General features: G+C 41.3%; 1 protein-coding gene across 2 annotated transcripts in view; it reads right to left on the bottom strand.

Moving 5' to 3' along the window:
• Window positions 1-12830, bottom strand: part of plekhh1 (pleckstrin homology domain containing, family H (with MyTH4 domain) member 1) — a 33428-nt gene extending 20598 nt beyond the window's left edge. Inside the window, exons 1-2 of one of the 2 annotated variants that reach the window (XM_085257116.1) lie at window positions 12567-12830; window positions 7452-7623 (exon numbers count right to left, since the gene is read on the bottom strand). In XM_085257116.1, coding sequence (XP_085113242.1) covers window positions 7452-7595 — 144 coding nt within the window. In that variant the 5' untranslated portion in view covers window positions 7596-7623; window positions 12567-12830. The remainder of the gene's footprint in view (window positions 1-7451; window positions 7624-12566) is intronic. The other variant, XM_085257117.1, reaches the window with a different exon arrangement.
• Between the last annotated feature and the right edge of the window lie 669 nt (window positions 12831-13499).

Below are 13499 nucleotides of genomic sequence, written 5' to 3'. Positions count from 1 at the left end.
GTCCAACTGAAGTCCGAGTTGCTTAACAGGAGTGACACAGTTATATTAGCTATTCTGAATCGGTCAGCCCACAGTGCAACACATCACCTTGTGCTGCTGAGAATTCTTAAAATAGATAAGCTGGAAATTAAATTTTGCAGTTGTTTCTCTAAAGTTATTCTTTAGAGAAAGAACTAGTAAGCAGTTGATAAACTACACTGTTCCCAATCCTTTAAATCCACACTAATTTGACTAGCAATTACTGCCTTAGTGGCCAAAGATATGACCCCAGAAAAACACATCAGTGAGCCACACTTTTGCACTGGGTAGTTTATTTGGAGTCGGACCCACATACATGTCTTACTGTCATAAATACTCTATAGGGTAGCCAATCCATAACTGAAAATAGTCTCCAACAAATGCACCTCCCATTTGTGTAATGTAAAACTTGAGAACCCAGCTGTTTAACTCTTTTTAAAGGATATGCTGATAATAATGTTACCAGATTCATCCTTCAGTGTGTGTCTCTCACACACTCGCAGGCAAAACCTTGTAGGTAATTTTGTTTTAGGTTTATATTGACTGTGTCTTTCCCTCATGGGAATTCATGCGGGACTGATAACAGAGTGGTGGAGATAAAATGAAAGCAGGCAAGAGACAGCAGATCATCCATTTCCCAGGCAGCTAACAGATATGTCACAACTAAAGATCTGTTTGCTTTTGCTGCCAAAACCAAGTGACAGAAATCTGAGCCCACAGATTGTATTTCAAGCCAGCTGGCTTGATTATCTAAATCGGAGATTCTCCTCCATTCCCAACCCAGACTTGCCTCTACCAAAATCATTTTCATTCTGTTGCTTTAAAACATTTGCACTCATGTCAGTAAGATAGATCTATTGGGCTCAATAACTGCAAGAGGTTCTGTGGTGGCAAAACAAACCCAAAACATCACCCCTCCACCACCGTGCTTGACAGTTAGTATGAGATGTCTGTGCTGATATGCTGTGTTTATGGTGCTGCACATTATGACCAAAGATCTCCGTGGTCTTGGAGATGTACGGAATAAGGATGCATTTCATTTTTCACAGGACTGGATAACTGTGAAAATGTTTTTTACATGACTGTATTCTTTAAGGATCCCAAAATGTCATAGTTACAATTAATTTTCTTTTCTTTTATAATACTCATGGTTAACACTGATCACAAGGGCCACTACATTACATTACAGAGAAAACTGTAAAAGATAAACCGTCTAAAAACGGGTTTCACAGTAAAAGATTTGCCTACTGAGGCGTTTCACCTGCCTCCCAATGTTAAACATCAACTTTGCACAGTTGACAGCTAAACTCTCCCACTCAGTTATTAAATATTAAAACCGCTTTTTTCCCCTCAAAACAAGTTAAAGAAATAAAATACTGAGAAATGATAATAATACACGCATAAATACGTGAGGTGAGCATTAGGCACCGGTTGCCATTATGCATTTCCTTATGTTTAAATTAACTTTTTACAATGAAACATGCATGGACATGGGGAAAAGAGGTAATTTTTATCAGCAAGACAGACGATAAAATGTCAGAAGGTTTCATAGGCTACAAAGAAGTTAAACAGTCTTTATATCAAGTCCAGACTTTTACAGTTAAACTATTAAAAAGGCGGCTGATCCAAACAAGTCTCCTCATGAAAATAAATGTTTATGCACACCAGTGTGTACTTGGTGACCTCTCTGCAGCCCTCCTTGCTGACTGAGAACACTTGTCTAAGTCAGATAACAGCATTTTACTCCTGGGGCCATGTAAGGCTTATGGGAGAGATTAATTCAATTTGTCCAGCATCCAATTAGCCAAGTAATGAAAGGAAACCTAGAAGTGGGAAGGCCACCCAATTTAAAAATTCCTCTGAATGAGGTATAGCCAGGACTGCCTAATTAGATGTAAATCCAGAAAGTTTAGAGTTTCACCTCCTCAAAGCTCCAAATCCACCAACTCCCATTGAGGTTTCTGATTGAACTTTTCATCTAAAAGTCACCTCTTGTGAAGGGTCCCTCTGACTTCTAAAGTTTTCTTTTCTGTACAGAGTTAAAAAAAAAATGTATTTGTTAAAAATGCTGTGAATGGCAGGTCAGTTGTAACTAAATGTATTATTTTAGTCATTTCTAGGGAGGATTTTATTGCTTTGATCACTTCAGTCAGTGTGTTTAAATGAAGTTTGCTAGTTTTGTTTCCTTTAGATTACCGTTCATTTGTTAACATGTATGCCCTCCCTTCAAATTATTAACTTTGGCTTTTTGGTGGCTCCAAAAGCTGCATTTGCTATTTTAGAAACTCTTCAATTCTTATGGAGAAGTTTCTTTTTTTTAGGCTAACTGCCAACCACCATAGGTTACACTTTCCCAGTCTACAGTTAAAACTCAAACAAATTCCTGAATGCAGTAATCTTCCTGTTACACTCCTCGCATAGCAAATGGGGCATCTCCTTCCCTCTTTCTTTTCTCCTTCACTCTCCGTCAGCCTCTCGAGATAAATGCCATGTCACAGGCAACCGCGTCAATTTTTTTTTTTTCATGTTTTTCCATACCAAAGTGGGTCAATGTGTAAAACACTCCTAACTTGGCAAGAGAGGAGATGAAGAGCGTGAAGCAGTCTTTCCAAACAGCAATAACATGACGGAATGGTAGTCACTCAGCACCCTCCCCCCTCAAGAAAGCTCAGAAAAAACACACTCAGCAGCACGGGACTCCACTTAAACCCAGCTCCGCACTGTGTGTTTGTGTTTGTCAGAGTTTACAGTGTGTGTATATGTTTATAACAGAGCGAGCGAAGGAGTAAGTGAGAGATTGATTAACCTTTTCACAGAAAAACGAATGTTTTAGCAGCATTGCCAAAAAGAACATTTAACAATGAATGTGTGGTTTTTATTGGACAGAAAATGAGAAAGAGAGTAATTAGTCACTTTTCAAAAAAATAAAAAGTTTGAACTCTCGTGTTTTAGAAATGAGAAACAAACAGTGAGAATATACAGTATAGCTCCCTCACACATGCACTCCAGGCCTGAGCTTTTCTAGTCATTACATGGCGCAGCTGCATGCATCTGACATTGAACTGATTTCACCCTTGCAGGCTCCAAGCACAAATTATGTCTGACCTTAAAGGTACAGTGTGTAATATCTCTGCTAGATGTCGGAGATTGGAGGTTACAGTCAACTTAATTCTGTTTTCTTACCCCTCCTAACTCAAGTGCATAATCCTAACAGTAGGACAGAAAACTCTGGCTGCTGTTTATCTGTGACAAGTGGGCGCTGTCAGTCTGCAGTTTACCTCAGCTGGTGTCCACTGTTATTTACTCTGGAGTAGATTGTAAACTTTATGAAAGGAGACGGTATACGAGTCGATGAGGCAACTTCTGTCGATGACAGTGAAACTCATGCGAGTTCTTGAACTTTTCTATCGGTAATCTCTGCTATTTTTGGTACAACACCTTTTGTCTGATTTCACCCAGCAAGAGCCAGTAACTACCTGAACTAGTGGTGGGTGGATCGATCCAAATATTGATTATATCAATACCAAGTCGGCATCGGTATTGGATCGATACTAGCCTGGTGAGATCGATTCTTTACTTTAAGTTCCGCTCTTGTTTGCAATGCTGTGGTTTCAGGAAAGACAAAGAAGCCTGGTCGCCGGACTCACTGCTGCTATGTCAGCACAGAACAGGCACACTTTGCTCCCCCTACCCCCTCTTGTGTTTAGCTGTTGCGCTGTCACGTGACGTGACTAAGGCTACGTCCACACTAATGCGTTTTCATTTGAAAACGCATCATTTTCTCTCTGTTTCGGCCTCCCGTCCACACCGAGACGGCGTTTTCCCCGAGTAAAAACGCGCTCTTGAAAAAGCATACAGTTCAAAACTGAGCTGTCCCGTCGCAGTGTGGACACTCAAAAACGCAGACTTTCAAAAACGATGATGCATTTTAGTCATGTGATGCAGTCATGTGACCAATTACACAAAGATAGCACAGGGCATTATACAGCAGTTGTTTTGTTTGCTCTCAGACAGCCCTATTAAAGATTAATATCAGTCTGTACATGCTCCAGATAGCTTTTCTTCAAATTATTTAATTCTCACTCGCTTTGGTAACTTTGTACTTTTTGTGTTACTTGCAGCAACAACTCCACCTCATTGTTAGTCCATTTAAAAAACTCGGTGCTTTTCCTCGACCTTTTGCCGCGACGTTTCAAAGAGCCGGAAAGTAAATAAACGGCAGACAGAAATGAGGCAGGTAGAATCTTCTTGCGTTTCACGCATGCGCAGTACTAGAATGTAAGCATTTTCGTCCGTTTCAGTGTAGACGCACAACTCTGTGAAAACGACTGAAAACGCTAGTGTGGATGTGGAGTGTTTTCAGACGGAAACGCCGTTTTCAAATCTATCCGGGCTAGTGTGGACATAGTCTTAGACGCTTTGGGGGAGGGGTTAAGTTGTTTACATAATATTTATATTTTCACCAGTTGTTGTTTGTTGTTGTTGAGAATTTTAATTGTAATTTTTGTATTATAGTTTCTCAACAGTACTTGTTTGTTTTCATTTGTTTACTGGTTTGCATGCATCCACCTTATTTATTGAAAAGTATCGGTATCGGCGATACTGGCCTGTATTTACTTGGTATCGGATCGATACCAAAATATGCAGTATCACACACCACTACTGTGAACCGTTGCCAACCAATCAAGGAATACAGATTTTTCCCTAGCATGTCCAGTATTGATGTTTTGCAGACATGTGACCACTAACCATGTGACATTAACTTGTGGGCAATCATACTGACAATGTAGGGTCAAGTAAATAAAATCACAGACACCCAGGCCTAGAGTCTAATCTGCTAACCATGTGGCAAACACTAGTCGTGAGGGAAAAATTAATATTCTGACTGATTTTGAGTAGCTATGAGTAGTTCCTTCAGCAATCACAAGGAAAATGATTCCTAAAGCCCCAGCCTGCAGACCAATCAGTGACCTCCTGGCAACTGTCTCTTCAGAAACTTTTTCACACTTTTTCATGTTTTAATATCACTGAGTTACTAGGTAGTGAGTATTTGCAATGCGGTGAATACGATGTGAAATTAAACCATGGCAGTCTGTATCAACCAAAGCAATCACTCAGAGGTTTTTGGTTCAGCGTCTTCTTTATGGTTTCATCCGACAAAAGCCAGCAACATCCAGGAAGTAGTGTCAATAGGTCGGGGAACACAAATCTTTCCGTAGCAGCCTGTGGTTGTATTACATCCGATATGGTGGACAACTTTCACATAACGTGCACAGTACTTGATACCAATACCCAGGAAAATCCTTGATACCATAGGGAAAGAAATTAAGAGGTTGCTTTATAAAGAGCTAAGCAATATAAACAATAACATCAGTAACAATATTGTGTTTAAGTTAGATTACTGTAGTTCATTTGCAATTTAACAGTAACATACAAGATGAACTCGGTTGCGCTCAATATTAATTTTATCTCTTTATAAGCTTATTGGTGCAGCCATCCACAACAATTACAGGGTTATGTCTGGACTGTAAACGTACTGCTGACTGACTGACCGAACCACTCCACAAATCTGGAAGTGCAAATGATAAAGCAAGTGAACACTGTGGCAAATAAAAGTACCTGAAAGCTATTCCGAACTCAAAACCCGTCCATATGTAAATCAGATCAACACAAAAATTGATTTCTGCTGCTAAACTCATGCTTTCCTCTAATCCAAACATTTCCAGTTTTACCAACAAATCTTAAGCAGAAAGCTGAATCTCCTGATGACAGCTGATTACTTTCCAAAGTGTCTGGTAGACAGGCTTTACAACAGCCACAGTTTTACAAGCATTTGGCCAGCGATTGGCGGTTATTTCCCCAGCTTGAGGGTAAGCACCAGAAGTGAGTTAAACGGTAAATATTCCTTTTGGCTTAAACTACAGCCAACCTCTGATGACACACAATGAGTGGACCGAGTGTTTACCAAATAAGCTGGATAAGCTCATCTGTCTTCCCTCGCACTCATAAACATACAGTCATCCAAACCTGTATTTCTAACTGAGTCACGTGCTTTAATAGTTTCCTCATGCACAAAACACTTTAAACACACTGCCAGATCACAAGAAGAAGAAGGTGATGAAGCAATGTGATCTGAGCGTTTGTTCAGAACATCTAGCGGCATGTCTAATTTTGCAGATCAAAGTAGCATGATAAGTTTAAATCAAATTTCCATAATATTATGGTTCAAAAAGCCAAAAGCAGTTCATACTAAACTATTCGTGCCACATCACTGCTATATTAGGCTCAAACTTTAAAACTCAGGCTTTAAAACTCAGTCCTTACCAAAAAAAAATGGTTCTGAGGCTTGTAAACCAATATTTTATGATAAATTTACCACGTTTTTGTTTGACAGATTTCTTGGTAGCACAGTCAGGCATCTATCTACCAACCTCCAACTCTACCACCTGAGCCACAGCCGCACACATCTTTAACCTTGTACAAAAACCAATAAGACAGGATTTGAGCTCCACTACATGACAGCTATAACTGTGTCACTTTGACTGAATAAGGATCAGATTATAAAGGCCCCATAAGAGCTTGACTGGTGTTGAAATGGGAATCATTCTTGTGTATTAAGGAATTTACACTTGGTGATAAGTAACTGCACACTCCTCTAAAAACTTAGAGTATAATGCCGTCTAGAACTATTGGCCTGTTCAGTACTGTCAACTCCTTGTATGCATTTCTAGCCTACTTGTTTGCCATCATTTTTTTAATTTATCAGCAACAGCATAACCACCCCAATGGAAGGACTCATAGATGTGATCAAAATCAAGGAGATTGCAAAAAACTTTCGGAATGGATATGAGGGTCAAATATGTTTTGATAATGCTCCATGCACAACCATGAACGCTGGCAACAATGTAGCCATTTATGTAGGTCACATTTTAGACTCTACAGAGAATCACGTCTGAACTCTAAATCAGTCTCGTGTTAACCGCTACACCATGGAGCCACTTAAACTTCTTTTGGCTGCTCCATTATTTGCATAGTCACCTCATTGTAGACACACTTCCTGACGCCACTCTTCCAGGGGTTTTGCATCTCTTCCCAGTCCCAAAACCATTCACATGCAATCGAAATGTCTTAACCAATACACCATGGAGTACTAATTAAGCTCTCAATTACACTTTTAACAAAATGAAATGAACAAATTAGCATTTGCACTAAGTTCTAAAGCAACATTACCATATTTCTATGTTACTGTAGTATAACTCTGAACCTGTAAGAGTTGGAAAATTGTGCCAATAACTGTTAAACGTCCCAAATGTCAATACAGTTCTAGTGTCTTTTAAAGAGGGAGTAGTAAATGAGTGAATAAGAGAATGATTTGGGGATTTTGGGCAGAGTTTCTATGTGTAACTACTACCCATGATGCTTTTCACTCTCACCTTCTCTGCCAGCAGCTCTCGGATTTTCCCTGCCTGGAGCCGGAACCTCAGCAGCTGCATTTCAAGAGCGATACAGCGTTTCTGCCAATCCACACTGGCCGCTCCAGCGGCTCCTGCCCCGCTGCTCTCCAACACGTCAGCCATGGCGAGAATTCAGGGCTCTTCCTCTGGACTGAAATACAGAAAACACAAATCTGCTTGTAAACTTTGGGCCTGCATGGTTTGACTTTAATAGTTATGAATGGGCTGCACAAACTTGAAAATTTGCAAATTTGATCAAAGACTGAAAATGACATCCCTGAGCAGGAGGTTAAAAAAAAAAAAAAAATCATCCTGGAAAGGCATTTCCCTACGAGGCTCAGCTTCTGTTTTCATTTACAGCACAAAACCTTTGCTGACCACACTTCCCATGATTCACTGACGAAACGTGAGTAAGGAAAATACTAACGATGAATCCACAATGACACAAGTTTAATGAAAGCTTCCTCTTACTTTCTGTGTTGCTTTGTGACACATAAAAAGAAACCTACATGCAAACACAAGTGTTAGGCACATAAATAAACATTGTAGAGAGATCACCACAGGATTATTTTTTTATTTGCCTTTCCTATTGGAGTGGAGGGCCCACTCCTGAAGAAATTCTATGACTCTGTTGTGGCTTCTGCTATCTTTTATGGCGTGGTCTGCTGGGGCGGCAGCATCTCTGCTGGGGACAGGAAGAGACTGAACAGGGTGATCCGAAGGGCCAGATCTGTTCTAGGATGCCCTCTGGACCCAGTGGAGGTGGTGAGTGACAGGAGAACGGCGGCTAAGCTGTCATCCCTGTTGGACAACGTCTCCCACCCCATGCAGCAGACTGTGACAGCACTGAGCAGCTCCTTCAGTGGGAGACTGCGGCACCCACGGTGTGGGACGGAGAGATTTCGCAGGTCTTTCCTCCCCACTGCTGTCAGACTCCATAATAAAGACTTTAACTGATCAAGCACACACATCCATACATATGCAATAATACTAAGTGCAATAATCCTTTCTGTCATCGTTGTATTTTTACTCAGTTGTATATAGTATTTGTATTCTATTTTTATCTTATTGTATATTTATTTTATTTTATTCTACTGTATATAGTATTTTATTTTATTCTATTCTGTACAGTTGTGTACTGTATTTATTCTTATTGTATTCTAATTTTTGCCTCATAACTTTTGCACTGTCCACTTCCTGCTGTGACAAAACAAATTTCCCACGTGTGGGACTAATAAAGGTTATCTTATCTTATCTTATCTTATCTTATTCTTTCTTAGTCTCTGCACATGCCCACACACACTGAACAAAACCTCAGCAGGGAGACTTTTTGTCAGTGGGGGAGCCGGTTCATGTGTACTGGCTCTCAGGTCTGCCAGCCACAAAGCAGGTCAGTGCTCTGCTTTTTAGCCAAATTACCTACTAACCCAATCCCCTGCCCTCCCCCCTATGCAATCCCTTCTTAATTACAAGGAAGGAGCAAAACGGGATCCTGTGCAGCACAATAGTGTCTTTCTGCATGACAGTCCCATCACAGCTAAAAAGGAGGGGGCACCAGCTTGCTGCAGCAAAGAAAGGAGGAAAGAATGTGTGACAGTGAATGGACCGAGCTCTGAATGTGGGAAACTGGGGCGCTTAAGTTGTTTTTACCTGAGGACGATTGACTGGTGGCTTTTTTTCCCTCGACAAGATACTCATTTAAAAAGGTTAAAGGCCTGCTGTGTGAACATCCCGAAATAAAAGTAGTTCTAATGATCAGCTTTGAGGTTGTGTGCCTAATGTGCAGGTTTGTGTGAACATTTGCACATCAAAATGAAAACAAATGAAGCTCAAGGAAGTTATAAAAGCTGAGTTTTCAGACAGAAAGACATCCAGTCTCAAAGTGCAGCCAGACACCATCAGCAGAACAGCAGACGTTCAAAGTCCGGCAACTATAACTGCAACATGGCGCTCCCTACAATTAGCATGCTCGTAAATACAGGCCTAGAAAACAAATTACAGAAGTCATGCGAGTGGAGGTTTTACCAGCCAACCGCTGTGCCCAGCCTGGACAGTCAAGGTCCATCTACCAAGAGTTCCCCTGTGTCTCTGTCTCTCTCTGGGGCAAACTGGAGGGTATGAGGGTCATGCAAAGCCAGACGCCATTGTGGGTAAGAGGTTGGATCCCTTGGCTTGAATAAGCCCTTCTGGGTCATACTGTGCAGAACAGGGAAAGACAACGCCAGATGCTCCTCCAGGAGCTAAAACAGCTGGGTGTAAACAAGCCATTTGCTTGTTAAACACTCTCAGCACTGCTATGCTAATTCTCCCTGAACCAATTCCTTTAGTGCTCTTTGCTTGTTGGAGACATTAAAGGTTGTTAAAGCTAAGGGCAACCTGTGCCAGGATCCCAGTTGAATAATCAGCAAGTGTAAAGTTAAACTTGCTCAAGGTGAGGAGGGAAGGCAAATAAAGATTACAGAAATGTTTTCTGCTCACTTCCTCAGAGTGCATGCAGATAAAAATCAACCCCACAACACCAGCTTGTCAAGAATTAGTTTATTCTCAAGGTGTGTGGGAGCAATACAGCCCAACGTGAATTAAACTGGAGTCATTTTATCCTTTTCAAGTATAGCCCTCAATCATGGGATGGTTTACAGCAATGCAGAAGGCAATTTTCCACTGAGTCTAGTGTTAAATATGATCTGATAAATACTATTCTCTACTCAAGTATCGTCTCTTGTGCTGGAAACATTCAGGTGGTAGGGGTAGAAAGAAAGAAAGTCAAGACAACAAAAACAAGCTTTCCAGGATCTGCACGGTAGATCCATGTTTGGTAACACTTGGGCCACCCAGAGCGGACTGTGTGGGGAGATGCATGCGAGGGATGTAGCGCAGAACGGCGAGTGCTCTCCTGGCAGCAGATAGATGTGAAGGCCCTGGGAGCTTCTCTACTTCCATCTAGCTGCAAGAACTTGCACACAGCCACAGCCAGAGCAAACACTGGGAAAGACGTCTGGATGGAAACGCCACCGCAACGATCCCAGCAGGATAGTTTCTACGCCTGCCATAGGAGACGACCGCTTCCCACTGACAGTTATACTGCAGTATTCCTCAAACTGAGTGAGATTTGGTATTCAGTAAGGAGAGGTTTTATTCATAATCACAGATTGAAATAAAGGAATTTGTGTGGACAGCGTGTGAATGCACCTTTGCCATTCTGCGCACAAAAAAAAAAAAAAAGGAGTCTCAAGTCGGTCCTTTCGTTGACATGAACCTCTTTAATCACCACGTATTCAAACACACACTCCGCGGTCAGTCGTAACTCTTCAGCGCTTGCTTACCAGAGCACAGGCAGGCGCAGATGGAGATACACAGAGGACTAGATTGGAAACAGACACATGTGCGTGCACACCACTGACACACTGCTGAGCATGCAGCTGTGGTGATGTAAGTGATTAGGTGGTTCAGTCATATCATCCCCACCAGACATTTCAAATCCCCGATGTTGTTGTCTCCACAGAGGTCCAACTTGGCTTCCCTGCGTTTTGGCATGTCCCCCCACTTTGAAAAAGACTCCCATGAGACAGCACAGCAGCGTGTGCGTAAATCTGGGTCAGTCACAGCAGATTTGTGTCAGCGTGGCAGATCCCTCTGTGCATGAGAGCTGACACAGAAAACCTATCCGAGAGCACGAGGAGTCAAGTGTGGGTGTTTTAAATATTGCCTTATCGTCTCCTCGGTGGCCTCATGTGTTTAACAAAGGGGGACCACTGTTGACTCCCATCTGGTCAGGTAGGCCTCACACTTTATATTTTTTTTAAGAATCAGTGCCTCACTGTTTATTAACCTTTGACCCGATTCATGATAGAAACATAGAAAAACAACATCATTTGCTGTTGTTTTTATAGTTATACTCAAAGGGTAACTTTACAATTCTAAAATTACACATTTAAACCACTGCAGAGCCTTGTGGATGTTTTTAGGCTATTTTTAAAATCTCAACTACACCTCACCTTTATCCTCCCCAGTTATCTTATCTGTCTTGTCTTACTCACCTCTCCTCCAACACCTCTCACTTTCCATCCTCCTCCCTTCTTTCCTCCACATCCTCTCCTCCTCTTCCTAACCTTTGCCAGCAAGAAAACCTGCAGCTCTCTCCCAGCCCAGGTTAATGACAGGCCTCAGCAAACTGACCACACTCATTATCAGTCTCGGGCTTAAATACAGGCCCTGACATTCCTCTGCACTGAGGTGTAAACATCTACCTCTGCAACTCTTCTGTCCTTTGCACACACTTTTAAGTCCTGGCTTCTGCAGTTATCGCTGCAGGGCATAGAAAGCCTTTGCTTTTGACATAAAATCCAAGAGTTATAGCAGGAGACACGCTTAAACACACTGTGTGGAACGGAATATGATATATATATATATATATATATATATATATATATATATATATATATATATATATATATATATATATATATATATATATATACATACATATACATATATATACATATATACATATACACATACATATACATACATATATATATATATATATATCTCGGGTCTATATATCAGCCTGAGAATGTGTTAAATCACAGCAATAGCCCCTGCCGGAGAAGTCAGTTTGATCTGGAGCAGCAATGTGAGCCTTTACGATTTCCCCACATGTTAAAAAAGATGATGGGATTTTTAAAAAAAAGAAAAGCTGCGCACTTTACTCTAAGGTCATGCAAACCCAATGCAACAGATGTTATTTCCTTCTTACTTCACATGCAGACATCGCAGTTTTAATATACGCATTTAGAGCTAACCCAAGGGCGAGACATTATACGAAAAAAGGTCCACAAGGAACAGGTGTGTGCACAGCTCAGCAGCACAGCATCAACCGTAAAGCGTAGGTCTGCAGAAACAAAAAAAAAAGTTAACCGAGCCATCAGGAACCTCTCAAAATACACAGGCGTCTTTTGTCCCCAGCAGCCTCCTGCACGCGACTTTATTTAATTTTGCACGATCATAAAATTCCGCGAGTGACTGAAGATATAAATGAAATAGATCACTTAATGTCATGTGCTTTTAAAACGGACCACTGTAAGGCTTCTTTACCTTGTGACTTCGTTGTTTATGCCCACCTCTCAGTCGAGTCTCTCCTCTCACGGACACCTTCCCCGGCAACTCGTCGCAACTCGGCTCATAACGTCTCCGTCACCGCGTCGACTTCCACTCGCTTCTCTCATTCATTTCTTTGCTTTCATGTCTTGTGTCGGTCCGTCCCGGTGCCGTCCTTCGTTTTCCTTCGGAGCGCAGCGACTTCAGTGCAACTCACTCACAGCTCCATTCAACAGACTCATCCCATTTTCCTTTAAAGGGCCGAATGCGGGATCAAATTTCTCCAGGAGTCAGGCCCCCCTCTTGTGCGCAGAAGCTGCTCAGGATATTGCATTAAGGCAGACTTGGGTTTTCCCTTTAGGATGTAAACAAAGAGCAGTGAATATTACTTTGCTGAAGAAGAAGAAAATCCCTATAGTCTATAAACCCGAGGAGAGATGAAACAGCTTCATGTTTTAAGGCCAAGGATGTTGTAAAAATGGGGCGACAGGAGATGTCAGGTCACCCTAATTTTTATTTAGAATACATCATCAAAAAATCTTAAGAAAGTTTTACAGTAGTTCATTATTAGTTCTTTTAGATTTTCAGTCTGAACCATAGTGGTTGGTCTACTGCTGATAAATTTCGAGCATTGGCAAAAAGCATGCCTGCCTTTTCTCCCTCAGTTTAGCCTGTCGATTATCAAACATATTTCATGTAAAAATGTTTGAGAATTAATCAGAATTTATCTCTTACTTTAAAGAAATGTTTGAGAAGTAGGAGAAGTATGGCAGCAAATACTACTGTTCAGGTTTGTTGATGTTGGACCTGACCTGCCACAAGGTTCACTTTTGGGGCCTTTACTGTTTTTGTTATATCTGCACCCTCTTCAGTACACTTTGAACATTTTCAAGGACATTTCTTATCACTGGTATGTTGATGACATTCAGT

This window comes from Mchenga conophoros, linkage group LG19 (genome assembly GCF_057382185.1).
Source record: "Mchenga conophoros isolate Kocher_MC1m ecotype Shallow Benthic linkage group LG19, M_conophoros_male_GT1.1, whole genome shotgun sequence".
In the NCBI taxonomy this organism is placed as follows: domain Eukaryota; kingdom Metazoa; phylum Chordata; class Actinopteri; order Cichliformes; family Cichlidae; genus Mchenga; species Mchenga conophoros.
The sequence above is the reverse complement of the archived record's forward strand: the minus strand, read 5'-3'. Positions and strand labels throughout refer to the sequence as shown.